The 20,755-nt window shown below is 36.4% G+C and overlaps 1 protein-coding gene across 1 annotated transcript in view; it reads right to left on the bottom strand.

Annotated features, from left to right (window-relative positions):
- The window catches only part of TCF12 (transcription factor 12), a 100,489-nt gene that overhangs the window by 37,290 nt on the left and 42,444 nt on the right, over positions 1-20,755 (bottom strand). The window contains exons 4-7 of the mRNA XM_025193907.1: positions 5,757-5,862; positions 4,549-4,688; positions 4,081-4,225; positions 709-773 (exon numbers count right to left, since the gene is read on the bottom strand). Of these exons, the coding sequence (XP_025049692.1) occupies positions 709-773; positions 4,081-4,225; positions 4,549-4,688; positions 5,757-5,862 (456 nt within the window). The remainder of the gene's footprint in view (positions 1-708; positions 774-4,080; positions 4,226-4,548; positions 4,689-5,756; positions 5,863-20,755) is intronic.

Below are 20,755 nucleotides of genomic sequence, written 5' to 3'. Positions count from 1 at the left end.
ATTAGAGACTTCTAAATCTTTACATTATGACTTTTGTTCCTGTTATCAAAACACTGCTAAAACAACTTCACAAAAGTCTGCATAGATAGATATAATCTTTAGAGATGCAACATATACCTGTTTTTTAAAGTGTCCCTTAAAATTCCACAACTTATAAGTGATTTATTTATTAAACCGAAAAAAATATTTTTATACTATATTCAGTTCCCAATTTTATATGGCCACTGAGCAAACGTTTGAATCCAATTCTGTTCCGAGATATATATTCCACATTTTCATTACTTAAGTGGGAGCTGTATATAGGAATCTGGTGGTAAAATCTGTGTTATGATGCAACCAGGTGTTTGTAAATTTTGCTTTGCACAAAAAAATCCTGTCATATTCATCCTGGATCCAAATTTTCTGCAGAAAAAGACAATGCCTATCAATTGTCAGAGGGGAACCCCATAAAAATAAAAGCAGTCATTTTCATTTGCTTTTACATGGATATATATGCAGCAAGTATCACATTATGTAACATACTGTGTTATTTTATCTGAATACTCACTGTATTCCAAGTTATTGTACTTCATACATGTAAACTGTTAATTGTAACTACTGATAATTAACTAAAAGAAATTCTAACTAGGAATAACAGAAGCCATGATCAACATTTTAAATAGGCTTACAATCTAGATTAATTTAAAGACTGTGTTAATTATAACTTACAGATGCCAATGCCTTTCCAAGTGCATCACCCGTCTGTGAGCTTCCAGCACCATTTCCTCTGTTTCCTGAAATGGAAAAATAAACACAATGCTTATTTGTAAAATTAAAGAATGAGTTTGCTTTAAATAATAGAAATTTTAGCAAATGCAGTTTAGGACTATATTATTTTAACAGGACACTGTCAGAAAATCTATTTCATTAGACATTTTCACTTCATTAGAAAAATTGTGTGCATGTATTTTTTATTTATAATCGCTCTTTTTAAAACATTTATATTGAGATCTTTATATGGAGATTATATATAAAATCTCAATCATTTGTGTTTACATTTTGGTGACCTATTTTTCGGCAATACTTGCAATCCAAATAGCAGCCCTGTGCTAGCATACGGACCAGAAAACAGAAATAGCTAGGAAGAAGAGTAACACAGATTTGTCCAGTATCACTGCTCAAGCCAAAAGAAATGGGAAGAGAAAACAGATTGTGAACACCTTTAAAACTCACTTTTAATATAGACTAAATACCAGGGTGTTGTATATTTATTACTGCCTCCCTCCATTTTAGAAACTCCTTTCAAATACCCCTATCAGTGGTTCTGTCCCTTCCTATCATTTGCCTTTGCCACAAAGCCAAGGAATTGGAGCATTTTTCCTTCCAAATACCATTATTTGTGAGTAGGTTCAGCCAATTAGAAACATGGACAAGGACATTTTTAATATTAAAATAAAGTTTTTATTTGATAAATCTCTTTAAGAGAGCAGCTTAAATCTGAACATATCAAATTCTGACAGCAAAAAAAAAGCACTCCATGTAACAATGTACAGAATATTAACTATGAAACTCAAACTATACATCACTTACTGGCTTCTACTGCAACCTAAATTCAGAGAAAGGTATATAAACCGAGATCTTCTCAAAGACCCTGAGCTAAATATGTGCCCCCAAATAAAGGACAAACTTAGCCATTCAGACTAAGTTGTATATATGCATTTATACCGAGAGAGAGTGAGATCGAGGGTGCAGCCTTCTGAACGGACACCAGTTTTTACAGTTCGCTTCTTATGACAGTGCCACAAAAGGGACAGGGGGAAGGGGAGACATTATACACCATTTTCAGTTTTGTAGCAACTCCACCTCCAGTACACGTTCCCCTAAAGCCTAAAGGTGGTACTTGGCTTGCCTCTTCTTCATCAACAAAATGCATCCAGCAGCCACCCCCACCCAAGTAACATAGCACAAACTAGGGCTGTCTATAAACACTGATCTAACTAAAGTTTGGGGACCAACGTTCATTTAATTAAATAGCAAAATCCCCTTGTGTGGGCATGGCTTCAAGATCATCTGAAATTGATTTATGTTAAGTCAATTAAAAACAACTTGAGTTCAATTATTTAATATACTCAAACCAATTTTAAAGTGCCTATATTGGAGTTGGGAGGTATTGCATTACCTCTATCACAAATTTGTGTGCAGTGCAGAGCTTAACTCCTAATACAGGGAAGGGCTATTATTTCAACTAGAGCGCTGTTTAACGAGGCTTGATGAGCTATCGAGGGTTGCATGGGTAGCCCAGCCCTTTGACTGTTGCCCCGCCCCCCTGGACACCATCTTGGGACTGGAAGTTTTGGCTCCTGACTTTGCCACCGGAAGACCATCCCCTTGCCCCCTGGAAATACTCTTTTTGGGAGGCAGGGTTTGCCAGCTTAGAACCAGAAAAAACCTAAATCATCCATTAAAAGTCAAACACCTACTATAACATTTTAATTTTATTACAAAAAATATTTTTGTCATCATGGGCAACTGGTGCCTCCTGAGTCAGGGGGGCACTTGCCCCCCCAGCAGACAGTCCAAAACTGCGTGGGGAGTCCCTCTGTGGCCAGTCGGGGCATCCCACAGGCCAGGGGGAGGGAGTCCCCCCAAGGCCGATCCTGCCAACTCAGAAGCTCCAGGGGGGCTGCTTCTCCTAGCGCACTCCCTGGTCGATGCTCTCAGGGGGGCACCAGCATTCTTGCCTGCTCCCCCTACCCAGAAATGCTGCCTTCAGGGTGTGCATGTGCACCTCTGTGCATCCTCTATGCATTGCCACTGTTCGTCATGATCTGTGTTTGCATACTGTAAATGACTGCATAATAACTCAACGATAAAGTCTTAGTCTTGTATATTGTGGGGAGGGGGTGTAATTGGGGTGCGTGCATGCATATGCATGTGTGGTGGGACGTGGGTATGTGTGAGAGTCTGTGTATGGTGGGGTGGAGGGGTTGTGTTTATGGTGGGGTACAGGAGTGGGGTGGTGTGGGGCGCACACACGGTATGCTGGAGGGATATGTGTGTATGTATGTGGTGGGCTGTGGGGGCAGGATGTTGGTGTGTGGCATTTGTGGGATGAGGGAGGGTGCGGGAGTCTGGGGGGAGAGACCCCCACACCTCCCCCCTATGGTGCGCAGCCCCTGCTGGTGACAGCAGCAGCAACAGCAGCAGGCGAGGGCACTCAGGGTACTCATGCCTGGCCCAGACGCTGCCACTCAGCAGTGTGCTGCTCTAGTCAGTGCTGCACATCACTGCGAGGTGTGAAGCCTGACTGGGCCGCTTCTATCACCAGGGCCTCCCTGCCACACACGTGCAGCCCCTGCACTTGTGTACCACTGGAGGAAGGCTCCACACACCGGAGCCGGTTGCCTCTGCCACTCCTCACCTCCACATGCAGTGCTGGCCAGAGCCACGTGACACCAGGCACGAATGCCCTGAGTGCCCCTGCCTGCTGCTGCTGCTGACGGGGGCTGCACGCCATGGGCGAAATGTGTGGAGGGGCTCCCCCAGTTCCCCACCCTCCTTCATATCCACACCCTGCCCACCTAACCTCTGCGCTGCCACTGCCCCCCTGGGCACAGGCTCTGCACTGCCCCCACCCCCACACTCTGTGCACCCCACCCAGGTAGAGCTCCCCCGCCGCTCCCACCCTCACCTCCGCCATTTCCCTACCTGCTGCCCAGAGTGAGCGGGATGCCAGGGGAGCTGAGCAAGTCTCCCAGTGGCTGCAACAGTAGCAGCAGCAGCCCCATCCAGAAGCTGCATGCTGGCCAGGCCAGGCCCTTCCATCCATGAGGGTGGGAGTGAGGTGCAATAGGGTATGTTGGCTGGGTGGGGTTGTATATGGGTGCCCTACTCCCACCCTTGGGGCCAGAAGGGCTGGGTGGAGTACAATTAGTTGGTGGGCTCTTGCAGGCCAGGTGAAAGTGCCTGGTAGGCTGGATTTTGCCCGCCCCTGTCCTAATACCTTACATAATTACAAAACAACAGCAATAGAAACATTTAATGACTGAGTAACTTTAACTTGAACCTTACAGATTCAGGATTAATCCAAGAAAATCTTACCCAGTATATTATCTGATCCATTGACGGGAGGAGTATGGGAGGCAGCAACATATGGTGAACTACTAGTACTGCCACGATGGAAGCTAGACATTGGAGGAAGACTGGCATTTATATCTGTAGGTGAGACTGAATGTGGGGGGTAGCTCTAGAGAAATGGAAAAAAGATATCAGCCAATTCAGTAGTCTCTAAAAAATGTTGCTATCTTATGATACAAATACAAAATGTCCAACTTATTGCAAATTACATAAGAGACTAGCCATCTATCACAGACTATTTTATTACTACAGATCTATTTTAAATGACATGTACATTCAAATAAGATACAGCAAACCAGTATATCTAAGTTACCAATTAAACAATAGTGAATTCTGATAAATATAGAATTTATATTGTGATGAGCCCAAACAAGAAATGAAACAGAGCCATCTCCATATTTAAGTGCACTGGATTGGCTTGTTATAACTCACCAAGCGGTCATGTGTGTGTAGGCTGCCATAGCTGCTGGACTGGGACATGTGCGAAGAAGAGCTCCCTAGCATTCCACCATAACCAGGCTGGCTCATACCATTGGATGAACTCCAAAGGTCAGAAGAGTTATGGGTCCCATCTGTTTTTTTTAAAGAAAAAAATAAAAAATATTGCTTGTAAAAAGTGAACGAAGTTCTTCTCAATACAATATCATGTATTTAAAAACCTCCATATAATTCTCTCATTTTTTACACTAATATCAGTAGTGAAATAGTGAATAGCTGTTACTGTGTCTTCCATTTTCCTGCCATCATACCGTGTTGCTAAATTTTAAAAAATGAGGCTTTATAGCTGAAATACAATCCAACCACAGCTGAGAAAATATGAAGTACTTCTGTTAATTACAAAGACCGTCAAGTAAGGCCAAATTTATATCAAGAGGGATGATAAAAATTCCAGACAGCAAAAAACGATGCTTGGTTAAGCAATGCTCACCATAAACATATAGTGGAAAAGATGTCTTAATCCATAATAAGCAATTTATATTGTCTAAAACATTTTAACACTATAAAAATCAAAAAAAGTTCCATAATACCAGACTTAAATAACTGAAATTACTACATTATACAAGCCTCAAACCAAAGTGTGTCAGCACTGCTTTCCCACAGGAATACAAACTGAAATACTCTCTACACTTCTAAACTTGGAGACTGCTCCAAAACCTCATCAGACCAAAATAGGAGCTAGTAATATGACATGAAGCTGAGGAAATGCAATCTCAAATCATGATTTCTGCTCCCTGTTTGATTCAAAAGTCATTTGTTTTTTGGCATGCTGGAGATATAAGCATTTATTGTGAACTTGGACTGTTAACAGATTGTACAGTCAAATTCCAGAATGATCAAGAAGATCTCACTTAATTTTTCCCTCAATTGTGTGCTGTTTTGAAGTCCCTACAAAATCAAAGGATGGGGGAATTCTGTCCATCTGGCCTTGTGAGTAATCCTCCAAAATTTTAGCCAGCAATTAATGTCACAAGGAAACCCTGAAATCAAATGACAGCTCCCTTTCATTTAATTTATAGAAATACACAAAATTCATCTGCACGTCTGAGCACAAAACCTTACTTCCTCTACAGTTTATCTGTTGCATTACTTAGTAGGAAGTAGCTAACTAGCATTCCTGTATTTAGAGCTCCTATACCTACCTTGCATAAAGAAAGTGCTAGCAAACATACTGCTTGGTGGTTTAGGAGATGGGTAACTTGGAGATTCTCTGTTGAAATCATCAGAACTTGGGGATGGCGCATACACCTAAAAATTGGAAAACAGTAAAAAGCACATATGTAGTGTTTGGATGGCACAAATGAAAAACAACAGAAATGAATACTAGCGCAGAGGCCTAAATTAAAGAGAAGCAGCAAGCCCCACTATTTAGTTCATTTGTTGCCCTTATTTTGTTTGTTTTTAACCAGTTGCCAAAGTACTCCAGCACAACAATCCTAACGACACTTTGCTTTCTGGTGTGCCAATTCAACCAGGTGGACTGATAAAAACCTAAATGTTGGTTATGCTCACAAAGCATAATGGTTGCACAGATTTGTTGCACAAGATAAAAAATAAGGAAAAAAAAGAGAAAATCATAAAAGCCCAAAACAAGTTTTGATTTTAAAATAACTCTATGCTTGTTTAAATATTCAATTAGCTGGAATCCTAACCGGTCAAGTAAAAAATGCATGTCCAGTACAAATGGTAGTTTAGTGTTACCTGTCTGCTTTTGTAGGTTTACGTAATGCAAGTCTATATCCTGCTGAGTGATTTTAAAACTACAATATGAAGCAACTTTTAAAGTCTGGCACAGCTATTAAAATACTTGTTTGGATTCATCAGTGGAATGCCAATTTCCCTTGGTAAACTTGTGCTTCAGATAAGCTCAGTATGAACATTTTAAACGGGCAAATGGCCAGTTTTCTCATCAATTTGAAAACTATACAGGGGGCAAAATAAATTTAAAGCTCAAATGCTTCTAACTGCAGTGGCTAAAAATGAGCAGTGAAAGAAATGAAAGTGCATTCAGGTATGGTCTGAAGAAATAAAAATCAGCAAAAAGACCATGCATGGACTCATACAATATAACACCGTTGCTCTAAGAGATGATGCTACTTTATAATGCTGTTTTGCCAAGTATTTTAAATGTGGTACTATGAACTACCTATATTGTTTTAAAATATCTGAAGTCCTCAAATGCAAGTAGACAATTTAATGTTTAATTACAGTTAAGAACACCAAAATGTAATATTTCAGATGAATCATATTTTGCTACAGTACATGCCATAGGAGAGCCTGCGTCTTCTCCTGACAAAATAAACTAGTTTGTGATTTTTTTTTTAATGTAATAAAAAGAACACAAGAGTTACATTCCAAATGATGAAGGTGCGTGGTGGGGTTTTTTTATGGGTTTTTGGTTTTTGGGGTTTTTTTGGGTTTTTTTTTGTTTTTTTTGTTTGTTTGTTTGTTTTGGTGGGGGGGTTACATCCCCACAGAAATACAAACATGTACGTATGTGCTCCTACAAGATTTAGGCCTCTTCTCTCCCACTGCAAAATGCTGGCTGCCAGTCAAGACTGAAAAAGGGTCCATGACTATTAAAAGAGGTCTTGAAAATCTAGGCAAATACTATTCTGCGATGTAACATTTAATGTTCTGACATGGAAGTGTGGAAAATGAAGTTGGTAACTTTACATGTTAATTTGCATACCTATACCCATAATGATTTTCCAGCCTTCTGTTTTCAGACCAACTGGGCATGTCTGTATAGAAAGAATTCTTTTATACAGAGGGACTGAACTGCTACTCATTAAGGCAGTTTTACATTAGTGTAATTGCAGTGGAATCAGTCTAGCAACACCAACATAAAACCAGTGTAAGAGAACACTCAACCCCTGGGCATTTCTGCGAACAGGAACCCTTGGAGTTGGGATAGTAGGGTAAAAGCAACGAAGTGGAAATAACCCCTGTACTTATATTTGTATTTTAATCTTTCAAACACAAAAAATATTTATTTGTTGACTGTTCTGTGAAAGAATATTGTTTCAAGGGAGAGTTTATATTCAATATATTTCCAAATTTAAAATTTCTGGAAGAAAGGTTAACAGTGGAAATGCTTATCAAGTCTGAGTAACAGCATAACAACATTATAAACTAGGTTAAAAGTATGTGTGTATTCATGTTATACAATAAATGCATATATGCATATATGCACAGACTACACACATACTTAAACTGAAGTGACAGCCTGTCAAATTTTAAGTGCTCACAGACTACAAACATATTAGCAAAACTGGGTTTAATTTACAAGTTGTCTGTTGTGCAAAATAATGCAGCATATGCAATACCTGATGGATAATCTATCACTGTCACAGGACAGCAGAGGGAACAAAGCTATAACATACAGCACTGACATGGAGATGTGCATTGGTTAATGTGAAAAAAATCCACAATGACAAATTATACTTCTTTTAAACTTTGGTGGAGTAGTGTTATCAACATAAGATTTGTGATGGGAGTGACCAAGTAAACTTTCAATCATTTCTAATAATTTTGACAATTTATGTCTAATTAAACAAATAGTAGCTCAAAACAGAAAGTAAGCTGAAGAAGTTTAGCTTCTACAAATGTATCATTTACAGTTACACATGTAAAATACATTAGCATAATAAAAATGTTATGAAATATACTAATGTTAAAAAGGCCCCTTCAAAAAGCAACATGAAAGTTCTAGCATAGGCACATAACTTTATATAGTTTCTACTTGTTTTGGTATCTTAACTATAGCTTGCAAAAACATAGCTGCAATGTTATGAAGCTGCACTTGTGCCAGTCTAGATTTTTCAGATCAAAGAGGTTTTGCGGCAAAACACAACTGATGTGGTCTCAAAGACTTCATTAACTCCAGATGTGGGGAAATAGTCAGCCAATTCCACAAAAGGAGTAAGTCTCTTTTAGTTACAATCAGAGCTACCCACAAATTAAAACCAGACCTCTTATGTCATCTGATCACCTGCAGATGAGCGCCAGCTTTTTTTTCTGGTTAATGACCTAATCATAAGTTTTATTTTGTGTTGCTACAAACAGAATTTAAAAGCAAAGGAGGAATAAAAGATTGCTGAGATTAAACTAAGTCTTTGAGGAGCAAAGTCCAAACATTTTTAATTAAAAAGTTGATAACAGAGAAACTGTATTTTAAATTTAAAGTTAAGAAAAGACATAATAGATCATCTGGCTTATCCATTTTAATGCATTTAATGCTTGGCACCCTTATCCAGAAAAAAGTAGCCTCCATGACCACTGTCATACAGCAGCTCTGTAGGTCCCTCATAACAGCAATGGAAGTTGCTCCCAAATTTGAGGATATTCTCTTTTGTAACAGATGCATAATGCAATTTTAAGTATGACATGGCTTCCCAAGACAGCCTCTTTTGGCAATCAAGCTGTTGAAAGTGCCATCTGGGAGGCACCAAAGTAGTTCTTTCCTGGCTAACATTCCCTGTCAGCCAGGGAACAATGTTAAAGAGCCACTAAGCCCAAAGAGTTCCCTTAACAAACAACTTTGTCAAAGGTGGACAGGAGCCCTGTTGAAAGCTCATCTAGTTTCATCAAAGCCCCTAAACACAGGGCAACTGGTGAGGGGAGGGGGGGAAGGTATCTATGAAACTAGCGAGGGGTAGATGCTCTCTCTGACGATGACAGGCGAGACTGCTCTTCCAACATACCAGACTCAGTTTTTAAGCAGCCCATATAGGAGAGGCCTGGTCCCACTCCTTCCACTGAACACGAACACTTGCAGGTTGTGGGGCCATAGCAGGAAGGAGGAGAAACAAGGGAGTTGCAGAACACGGAAGGTCAAAAGCTCCACTTCCCTCTACCTCCCTCACCCTGAGTTGTTCCACATTTCTCTAGCATGAAAGATTCAGGGATGAGGTTTTACTGGGGAATTCTCCTTTCCTTTTATTTCTCTTCAGCTTGCTGATCTCCCTTCATAACAGGCCAGGCTCCTGCACCACTGGCTCCTTGGCCTTCCAGAGCTTGTGGACCTTCCAGAGTCCACAACATGGCTATTTTGCTGCTATATCAGGCTTGTACAGCACAACGAAGACAGCACACACTTTCTCTGATCTCCAAATATTCAATAGATATTATTATATATTTAAAAATTAATACACTTGTAAACTATCAAAGAAGTGTGTAGCGTGCTTCAGTTTAACTAACAAAAAGCCTCAACAGTAGACATATCATAACAGTCTGGTCTTACTGATTTTACTCTGTTACCAGAATTTCCCTATATATACACATTAAATAAGAACCAAACCCCATTGATAACATACTTCCTCGTGTTCAAATTTCTTTCCCTTTATATACATCTGGGTTTTAAAACAAGTTTTATGGACCATAGTAAGTGCAGATTAAATAAATATCAAAGATGCAAAAACTTTAAGTCTATTTTAAATATGCATATAGTCAATCATATTCTGCATTTTGTATATGAAATTATAAATAATGCTACTTATTTAAAACTTTGCTATTATCAAATTTTCAAAAAGCAGAAAAACACACATCAAGCAGTAACAAACTTCTATAAGGGAGTAAAAACAGCTAATCAAATCTGTAGCTCAAACTCCACTAACTGGCCTATCTAAATTCTATCAGTACTGGTCACGTATTATAAGAGTATGCTCTGATGAATGATCTGTACTTGTGGCAAGATTTCACAATTTATTATCTGTGGGAACTGTAATAAATGCAAAAGACAAATGCAAAGACAAATGCTGTTGGAACTATAGTCCAATAAAAAGTGAAAGATAACCATGAAAACTTCAAGAATGAAAATGGTAATTTTAATTTTTTAATCCTGTATATGCAGCAAGATGCAAGTATTCCTTCTGTCAGCAAAAATCTTAAACTTCAAATTTTAATGAACAAACAGAAAACATTTAAACAAGATGTCAAACTGACAAAAGCCAGAAAATGCAAGATCCAAGCTGACTCTGATCTAAAATGCTACTCTGCTGTAAACACCAGGTATGATGTCTTGTACTGATTTGAGTCCCTGCAATACCTAAACACGATGGAAAAAAAACACTAAGAAGGGAATGTCTCCCTTAACTCCAAACCTGGCAGTTGTTTTTTTTTTTAGCATAGCATAAAACACCACAAAGTAAGATAAAAGTCAGAGTGAAGGGCCCAGCTCCTTCAGTTTCTCTGAAATTCACTATTTAAGAAATGTTTCAGCATTTTTTAAGAATGTGTTGTAAAAGTTTAGTTGGACACTTGAAAATGCAGAATGATTGAAATCATTATGGTATATTATACAAGTCCTTCTTAGTCCCATGGTTAATAAAATGTGTAAAGAAATGCAGTATTGATGTCAGTGCTAAAGGCAGATTTAAGTGTTAGGCCCATTTGCTAAAACTCCTTATAAAATGCGTGGAAGGTTTTTCTTTCTATTTGTTTTAAGGGTAGGGGCTGTGGTTGAACAGGAGAATGAGACCAGAAACAAATGTGTACATCTATCACAACAGATCAGAAAACAGGTTTCCTTTCCTCTTCTTAAATGCAAACTAAATTAATTGACTAATGACATGTATAACTGAGTCTTCAGAAATTCCTGTTTTAAAATTTCAAAAATTCAAAGGAAGCCTGAAATTAATAACTTAAATCTAACCAACTCATTTCCAGTCCTTGTTTGCCTTCAGGAAATCATTACGGCTGTGATATAAATCCCTATTATTAATTAAGCTATATGAATAGATATAACATTGTCTTCTGTTTAAAATGAATTTACCTAATCTCACCTTTAATCTGTTTCTACATCTCAGAGACAACTATGTTTCTGTGTTTACCAAAGCAAATATACTGAACAAATGAGTGTGTGTCACTCTTTGGCACCTACGTTTTTGAGAAATATAGATCCATCCAATATAGCACCTGATCCCCTCCCTAGCTGCTTTCGTTTGCCCATGGAAATGGACATAACCTTCACTTTGAAGCATCAATAAAGCATGTTGTAGACAACACACCCTCCTAGCAGGGGACCACTGCTCAATAGATTGGCAGTTAAACCCACTGGAGCTGAGCAGAGAAAACTCTCCTGAGCTGACGCACTGCAACCTATAATACTTTTCTTTTTTGGGGGGTGGGAATGGAAGGGGTGAAAAAAAAATCAAGTTGACCAATGCTACAAGGTCTCTTTATTCAATGCCCACAGCAGTTTATCCCTAGAGAATTTCTGGATGATCCAATGTTTATCCTGACTTACAAATGTTAGCTTTGACCTTGTCTGAGGTGCTGTGGGCAGCATATGGTATAGGACAGATTTAATTGTACTTTTCTCTGCACTAACTGGCCCAATACTAATAAAAGCTGAATCAAAATCCCTCTAGAAAGCAGAAAATATTTAATTTGTTAACACTTAGTTTCTGTAAACTTACAAACTGAGAATGCCTACATATACATAAAGATAGACAAATTATTGTATTCTCCCTACAACATGTATTTTAGGGGAAAAAGTACTTGTATTTCATCAGGGGCAATTTTCAATATTTTAAGACCTATATTGATACAGCATATTTTGATACTATAACTCAACATACTGTTATGAGACCAAAAAGCAGACCATATTCTTTTAGTTCTTTAAGTACAGACAAGTATATACACACTCACACATGGGTGCATGCAGATGTTTTTCAATAACTCTTTATATTCCTTTCAGAAAAACTGATTAAAAAAATCTTCACTCCAAACATCTTACTCTAAACCTAGTACAAAATAATACCAGTGAATATTTGAAAAGGATGAGTGCCTTTAAGAGGGAACTGTTTTTTGTCCTTCTCTTTTTTGCTGCTATTCACGACTGTAGCAATTCCCTATGGCAGACAGTAACTCCCTTGTGGCAAATGCCCTCAATGAAATGTTGCCATATGTCCAGGAAAATAAACTACACTTTAACTACATTTATATTTGAACTACATTTAACTACAAATAAACTATACTTTAACTACAAATCAAAGGTATGCAGACTGGGGTTACAAATTAATTCATACTGTGAAAAATACCCAATTCATCCTTACACATAACATACTACAACAACATGTCATCATCCTGAAGTGTGTAGTTAAAAGCTGTACAAAATAAATTTGAAAATCTAGAAAAATGTTTTTTCCCCCCAAGTGACTTGATTTTGTTTGCTAACAATACCATACTATTCTCTATTCTGCTAAGATTTAAATGTTTCAGCACCATTGCTTAATAGACTACCTAATATGTAAATATTCAATTTATTCTGAATATGTTTACTACAGATAAAACAAAAATTTACTTCATTTCACAACATACAAATACTCCACAAAACTCCACTTTACTTTTTTCTCATTATGTATTTCCTCTCTCTATTTCATAAGATTTAAACAAAACAGGGCACAGATCAATAAAGCAGTTTCTCAGGTTTTTTACACAGTTAAAAAAAACCCTAACCTGAAACCATTAAAAAAGCATCAAGTTAGTACATGCCATTAATTCTTCCATCAAAGACATCTGTTCCCCACCCTTCCCAATACAAATTTAGCACTAAGTAGAAAAGAAAGGAAAGGTGGAACTTGATAGCAAAAATGTGTTTAATTTTGCCTTGTGCTTTATCTTAATCTGTGAGAATGCTGTTTGAATTAATTCAACCTTCCCTCTTCCCAGCCCCCAAGGCATTCTTGTATTTTCTTCCCAGACACCAAGAAAAGAATTTCTGAATATCAACAGGTGAAGTAAAAACATTCCAAGTTTGCTAGTTAAGTATAAATAGTTTATACTTTCCCCTCAACAAATAGAACAACGCTAGGAAATACACTACTCAAAAAATTCCTTGAATTATATTACATAACACAAATAACCAGTACTATTTTACTACTTTGTAAAAGATGTATGCTACAACTATAATTTTCCACTTACACTTCTCTTCTGTAACAGACGGCAATTACAAGAACACAATCCCTTCAGACAGCATGAAAAATCATAATAATAATAATTTTTCATGCTACTACCATGCGAATGTATCTGTAACCCAGTATAACTAGCTGTGTTTGAAAGCATCTTGGCAGTTCAATGTCATTTTGTCTATGTATTACTTAACTTAATGTTTTTATAACTTTCAAGTTAAAAAATAAACAAACTTAGAAAGAACATAACATATTTAGCTAAAATTTATATTGGGGAATACACCAATACCTAAAATTCAAATCATAATTAAAATAAAATTTCAAAACATGAGCTAGATGTCATTAACTACTGAGAGATTAAATGAAAGGACTGAAAGCAGTAGCACTTAAATAAATAGGAGCTGTGGTCTTAAGGCCATTCAGTCTTCTCTAACTGTGGAGTTCAACTATAGATACTTTATATCAATTTAATATATACAGATATATAGATATATGCTATATATAGGAAAGCATTCATACAAACAGCAAAACCCAAACCCTTTCCTCTAATGCACGCATGCACAGGCACAAACATACACACACATATTTATATAAAATCTGAATGAACAGTGGCATTCTTTATTTTACAGAGACTTATTAGGGGGAGTAAAAACTGAAAGCTGTCAATAAGTAAAAAATGCAGATTAAACTTCAGGCTGTGTGATATAAGATTGTCATATGATTTGTCATCTATTTACTGACTCTTCAAGCTCATAAAGGTCACCTCTGACCTATAACAGGCACATGCTATCAATTTTCAGGCCATGCTACCCTACAGTACCAGCACTTCCACATACTATGAGCCTGGAAATACTTAATAAGATCAAAGCTTTCTTCCTGCTTCAGAACAAAGAAAAATGTTGTAATAAGGCGATCTGTGCTCAAGAAAGAATAAAATCAAAACTCCATGCAAGTCATATTCTCTTTGCTTCAGGGTATTGTATAGTTAATTTTACTTAAGTCATATATATATATCTTCACATAAAACTTCAAACAGACTGTTTTAACTTAGGAGCAGACATGAAAGAAAAATGATTTCACATTTGAAAGACAGCTGGCATTTGTACCAAAGGAAATGAAAGAGAGAGAGCTCGAGCAATTTCACTTATTTGCCCACCCTCTCCCTCAGTATGTTTTCTCTTATTGGACAAGCTCATACACTTTGTTTGTAATGAGTTTCAAGATCCATAGTTTAATTACCACTGATTAGACACCATGGCAAAAAAGTTTACTAATAAATAAAGGCAAAGCTCAAGTAGGCCTATGGGAAAAGAAATGCCAATGAAACAAGTCAATATATTTACAGACCTTACATTCTCCAAGTATTCATTTATATACTTTGTTTTCAGAACATGGGCAAACCAAAATCATGTACAAATAAAATAAAGACGTTTAAACAAAAAGCACTATAAATATACTGTACAAAATTTATAATTCCAGATACAGACTGGGTTTGTCTTTTGTCATACAAACTAATAATATCAATATTTTACATTTTAAATATACAGACCATAATTAGGAAATAGCATATCATCAGTCCACAGCAAATTAAATATAAAGAAATGTAAATATTTTAGATTTTTCAAAAACTAATGATCACTCATTTTAATTTGTATTCTGCAGTAGATCCAGTTGCATTTTGCCCTGTTACATACAAAATTTGAAATAATCAAATTTTGGAAAAGAAGGTAGTGCTTGCCTAAAATGCATTGTTGTTCAGATTCTACCATTCTCTGAAACATAGTACATTATCAATGTAATGGCCACAATTCAAACAGATAAAGCTAGTCACTGAAACAGACATCTATTAAGTATATGCAAGAATATAATATCTTTTGATCTTCCAGAGGATCATGGATTACAAAATCTGGACTATGCTATCAGGTACAAACTGCTGAAAATGTTTTGGTGTAAACAAGATTCAAATTTGTGAATCAAACCAACTTTCCTGAATAGGGTCAAAATGATGATTTGATTGGAAGCAGATGGTATAACAGTAAAGTCAGTCTCTGAACCTCAAACTCCAAACAGGAAACTCAAGCCTTACTGGCTGACTGCTTCCCTAATCATTCCCAGAGAGTCATACTTGTTATTTTTATAAATAACCAAGAAGACTTTCATCTCTTCTCTCTGTTACACAAAGCAGCCAATAAACCTAAATATAGTTTTTTGGGTTTTAAATATTATCCGAAAAAGCCCCATCTTTGCAAATATATTGCCAGCATGCAGAGTAAGTTGTCTTCTAGAAAGAAACACATTAGAAATATTATGTAATTCAACATTAGGTTGATTTAAAAAAAAAATCTACCAACTATAAACTTAGATTTATCTTATCATCACAGAATGTCAGCCTCATAAGTCTTCTAAAATATGCAAGTAAATTACACCAGCAATCTAAAGTACTTTGTTAGACTAATCTAAAAACATACAGGTTTCAGTAAGTGCCTATTCAGCTATGTCAGCCACTTAGAAACTATATGAACAAAGGAAAGCACCCTTACCGTTTTCCCATTGTAGTAATACATCAAAGAATTGCTGCCCATTCCAGGTACAGGGTATGCACAATACATGTTGATTCTAAAAATGACACAGTCTGCAGTTAAAGTGCACTGCTTCTCTCCAAGACATCCATCCACCCGATCAGAGTAATTCTTCAGTACTATGCATGCACACATGGATCTACTCAAAAGGAACTTATGCAAAACAGGACTGAACCAACTCATATAGGAAAGTGGGGGGAGATGCACTGTAACCTCCATTAAATCTATCAACCCCCTGCTTTTAGTTACATTCCAACCAGCAAAATGTCTGCATCGTAGTAAAACAAAATTTACTAGCAACAGACAAGCTACATAGGTTTGATCCTACCAACATACCAAAATTATTAGTTTTTTTCCCCTATAAAAATATTGCAAAGGAATAAAAAAAATGGGTAAATCCTGAGCTAGTTAATCTGCTTTTTGTTTTAATTAAATTAGAACACTTGTGGCAGCGGAGACATAGCTTAACGTACCTCCAGTGACACTACCATCTGACTCTGTCTAAAGTTGCTTTCAACTTTGACAAATACACCACAGAAAAATCACGAACTGGAATCACCAAATCAAATGCAACAAGGACCAACACTGTTAAGCTTTATACACATAATCACTTCCTGGCCAAAAAAGTGGCACATCCCAATTAATTAAACATCTCGATGAGGCCACAGGTTGTTTTTAACAAGGGAAGAAATGCATCCTTTCAAACTAACACTGTATGGCTGTCAAAGAAAACAAAAATACTATGTCTAGTCAAATATTACATTTTGAATAAGGTAAAATAGTTTACACAACAGTCCAAATGTCATATTTAAATTAAACAGTACAAAGATGGATTATCTTTTGCCAATTATTTACAATTTAATTACACTATAAAATACATTTTTGTTCAGGGGAAAAAGAAGAGGGATTAAAATGTTGTGTTTGACAGAAGTGCCTACTGCAATACACAGCATACATAGCCTATACCTCTGCATTCCCAAAAAGAACACTATTTGGAGGCACACATTATTTATATTATTCTCTAGATTGTGGTCTCATTATGAGCAGCATGAATGTTTCTGTTTGAAGAATTCTGTATATAAATTGCCATCCATGATAATAGGAATTCAGTTACTAACATGAAGAGAAGGGGAGGAAGAGGAAAGAATTAATACTACATCCAGTTATCCTTTCCATAGTGTCCAGTACCTCCATATATCTGACTCCATGCATTTGCATGTTAACATGGCATACTCTATAAATGAATATGCTTGACTAATGAAGAATTGTGTTCCAGAAAAAAGTTGCAATGGGAGATCTCCACCTCACCCTATGTCAAATGCCAAACCCATGAGCTAGCCCTGCTTCCCTTCTGTCTAAGGAGAAAAAGTACTGCAGGCTGAGCAAAGAAAGGGCTGGGGTCAATTTGCTAAGCACCTTGCATGGGATGGAAATCATCTAACTATGCTGTAAAAATTCTGTCAACACAACAGTCCAATATGCTAAACTACTACAATCAAGTGAGGCTTCCATGAGACACTTTTTTTTTTTGCAGAGCTCCTATCACCTCCATAGGTAAGCATAGACATATCTGTAAGTATATAGGAAATACATGGAGTCAACACAAAAACTAGAGTCTGCCATGCCAAAAGCTCGGGGACATACCCCAGTAAATTGCATAAACCAGACACTTAAACTTCTGTGATTACTCCAGTTTTGGATTAAATAAAAATTTAGGGCCATCCTGAAGTGTTAATGAACTGAAAAACCCATGCTTTATTTCAGTTTTATATATTGATTGTATTGCTTTTTACACACACGGATGCAGGGTATATAACCATATAGTTTTTAAAAAAAACTAATGATATTTAAACCAAACTCTTCACCGATACAAAAGGCTTAGCAGCAGCTGCAAAAAAGAACATCACTGTACTTCAGACTATTAAAATGCCAGGCCTGCAGAGTGACTTGCAACTTCCTCCTTCCCTCAGGGACCACAAAGACTCATTTCAGTCCCTAGAGAACTCTGTAAGAAGCTTTGATTTACAATTAACAATGCCATTCCTTAAACCTTCTCACTAATGTTCAGACTTTCACAGACGTGATATGCTAAAAGATCTTTAGATCTCTTACACATGCTGCTTTCCCTTCGCATATAGTACTCTGGGATTAAAATCAATGATTAAAATAATGTACCTTATCATATTCTTCCTAAACAAAAACTGCATAAAATGTAATTTTATTTTGAAAGAAAAATGGCTAAGTAAAAGCATTTTCTTTCTGTATTAAAATTCCAGCACATAGGAATTTTCTTAATGGTCAAAACCAATTGAGTAGTAGTTACATTCAGTATTGCCGAGCAAGGATGGCTAACAATGCATCTTGGAAAATCAGCTACAGTGCCTACATACATTCTCTTGGTGGAATAGTAATTTTCAAAAATCATCTTTTTTGTATCAAAGAGAGCAATCGGCTTCCTCTCAAGTATTAAATAGTATTAAACCATATTACATATAAATTGATTGTTGTTAAAACACTCAGTTGAGAGATTAAATACTCAATATTATACAGTGCTGTTTTTGTTTCTTCTTTCTTGTTGCATCTCATTTATAGAACTGCACAGAACTGCAGAAGTTCAAAATGTAAAAACAAAATCAATTGGTATTGTTCAGTAACTTGATTAATGTTTACTTTAACAACAAGGGAATCAGGAAGTTTGGGGCCAGGGTCAAATATACCACCAAAAACTGAGCAGCCTTGCTCCAATATGCTGCCTATACTCATAGCCTAAGTCAGGTACACTTCAACAATACCCTGCAGACATTAAAGGAATTTGTTTTGGCATTCTCTGACAAATAAGTGGAGTAATAATTTCAATGCACTCTGTATGCAATAAACTATCCTACTCCCACGTATGCTAATAGAAATAGCATAGCTATAACAGCACTGAAAATTATCCCCATGCTGAAAGTGTACAGCACCAAAATACTCTTTTCCAGAATATGTTGTCACTCAATTTATTACCTTTTGGGATCAAATTATTCTGATTTCAAGCATATTAAACTTCTAAGAGATTTCTTGAATCACAGAAAGTTGCACTGTCTTCAGTAGATGAAAATCTGGCATAAAAATCTTAGTAATATAGCTAACTGAACAAATCTATCCTAGTATTTTTGCAGCCTTCATAACTGTAGCACAAACCACCAGACACCTTCAGAGTAACTATTTCAACACAGTTATGAAGTACAAACAGTGGTTGCAATTCTTTCTTTCTTTCTAAATCCCCCTTAATATGAGCAACAGCTGCACTGAAATTTTTGTTTTCTTAGGAGAATCGTGTTACGGTGAAATGAACTGTATCTGGATCAGAGATATCCTAGTCTATACAGTTGTTTATTCCATTTTTCCGTGGTGACAAGTCAAGGGTTAATCTTATGACTCAGTCTGACAAAATAAGTCAGCTGGAGACAGGGCCAATTTTTTAAACTTGATTTCAGACAGACATGCCGTCAGCAGAGGAGCAATGAACTGACATGTACTTTGTAGCCTGAATTGTTTCCACTCATGACCCTGTACCATGTGTCAAAAACAATAAACTGTGTGTTTCTTAAGTATATAAAGAGATTATGAGATCTGACGCAAAGTGAAATGCGTCACTAATAATAGTGACCTAATAATAAACTGAACTATCTACCTAAAAAGAAATCTCAAAGGTTCATTCATTTCAGTCAGGTTTTTTTTTGAATGAGATGATAACATTTAAAATTCTAAGCTGTGGCATTGAACATTAAATTTAGTCTGTTTACTTTTTTGTCCAATCCATCCAATACACAGAACACACAGAAAGAATGAGTGACCCACATTTTTAATACTATCACCAAATTGAAAACCTATACATCAATGAAAATTATCTTTTGTAATATATGAGAGACATTTAAAGAAGAAAAAAACCCTCTAATCACCATGCCAAAGAGCATGTCCTCTATTCAAATATACCCCATAAATAAGTAAATGTCACAACAACTTGTTTAAAATAAAAAGCTGTTACATTTATTGTTTTGATTCTTTAAATGGGTCTATTTCAATACAATAAAAACTAAAAATTTGCAGATACTTTGTACATGACTTGTTTTTTAAAAGAAGAGTCAATCTCCCCCTAGCAAAAATAAATGTTAAATATCAGAGAGAACACAATGAATTTCCCTATTTAAATCCTTAAGGAAAACAGCTGTTTAAAAAGGAATTGTTTGAGTAGAACAGCAGCTCTTTCCTCCTCTTCATTAATTTCATTAATTTTCTTTTTTTTTTTTTTAGTACTAGTTGCTAAGTTGAAAAATGTTCTGCTGCAACCTCAGAACCTTGGAACAAAAGGTACTTGGAAATCACTTGTAATATTCTTAATAAGACCCCCAGACATATTTATTTCTGAACCAAATAATTATGATAAGTAACTAGATCAGATTAGGATAGATCAATATTTATAAGTGATCTAGTCAGCAGGCCAAAAAAAACAGACAAATTTTAAAGTATTTACAAATTGTTCCTTGCTGCTTCCAGGAAACAGAAATGTGCATTGTTTAGAACATAGATCTTTAATCAGATATGTTTAAATATTTGGTTAATAAAAAACTGAAAGTATGCCATAATATTATTATGTACGTAAGGAGA

Source organism: Alligator sinensis, unplaced genomic scaffold (genome assembly GCF_000455745.1).
Source record: "Alligator sinensis unplaced genomic scaffold, ASM45574v1 scaffold662_1, whole genome shotgun sequence".
Classification (NCBI taxonomy): domain Eukaryota; kingdom Metazoa; phylum Chordata; order Crocodylia; family Alligatoridae; genus Alligator; species Alligator sinensis.
The sequence above is the reverse complement of the archived record's forward strand: the minus strand, read 5'-3'. Positions and strand labels throughout refer to the sequence as shown.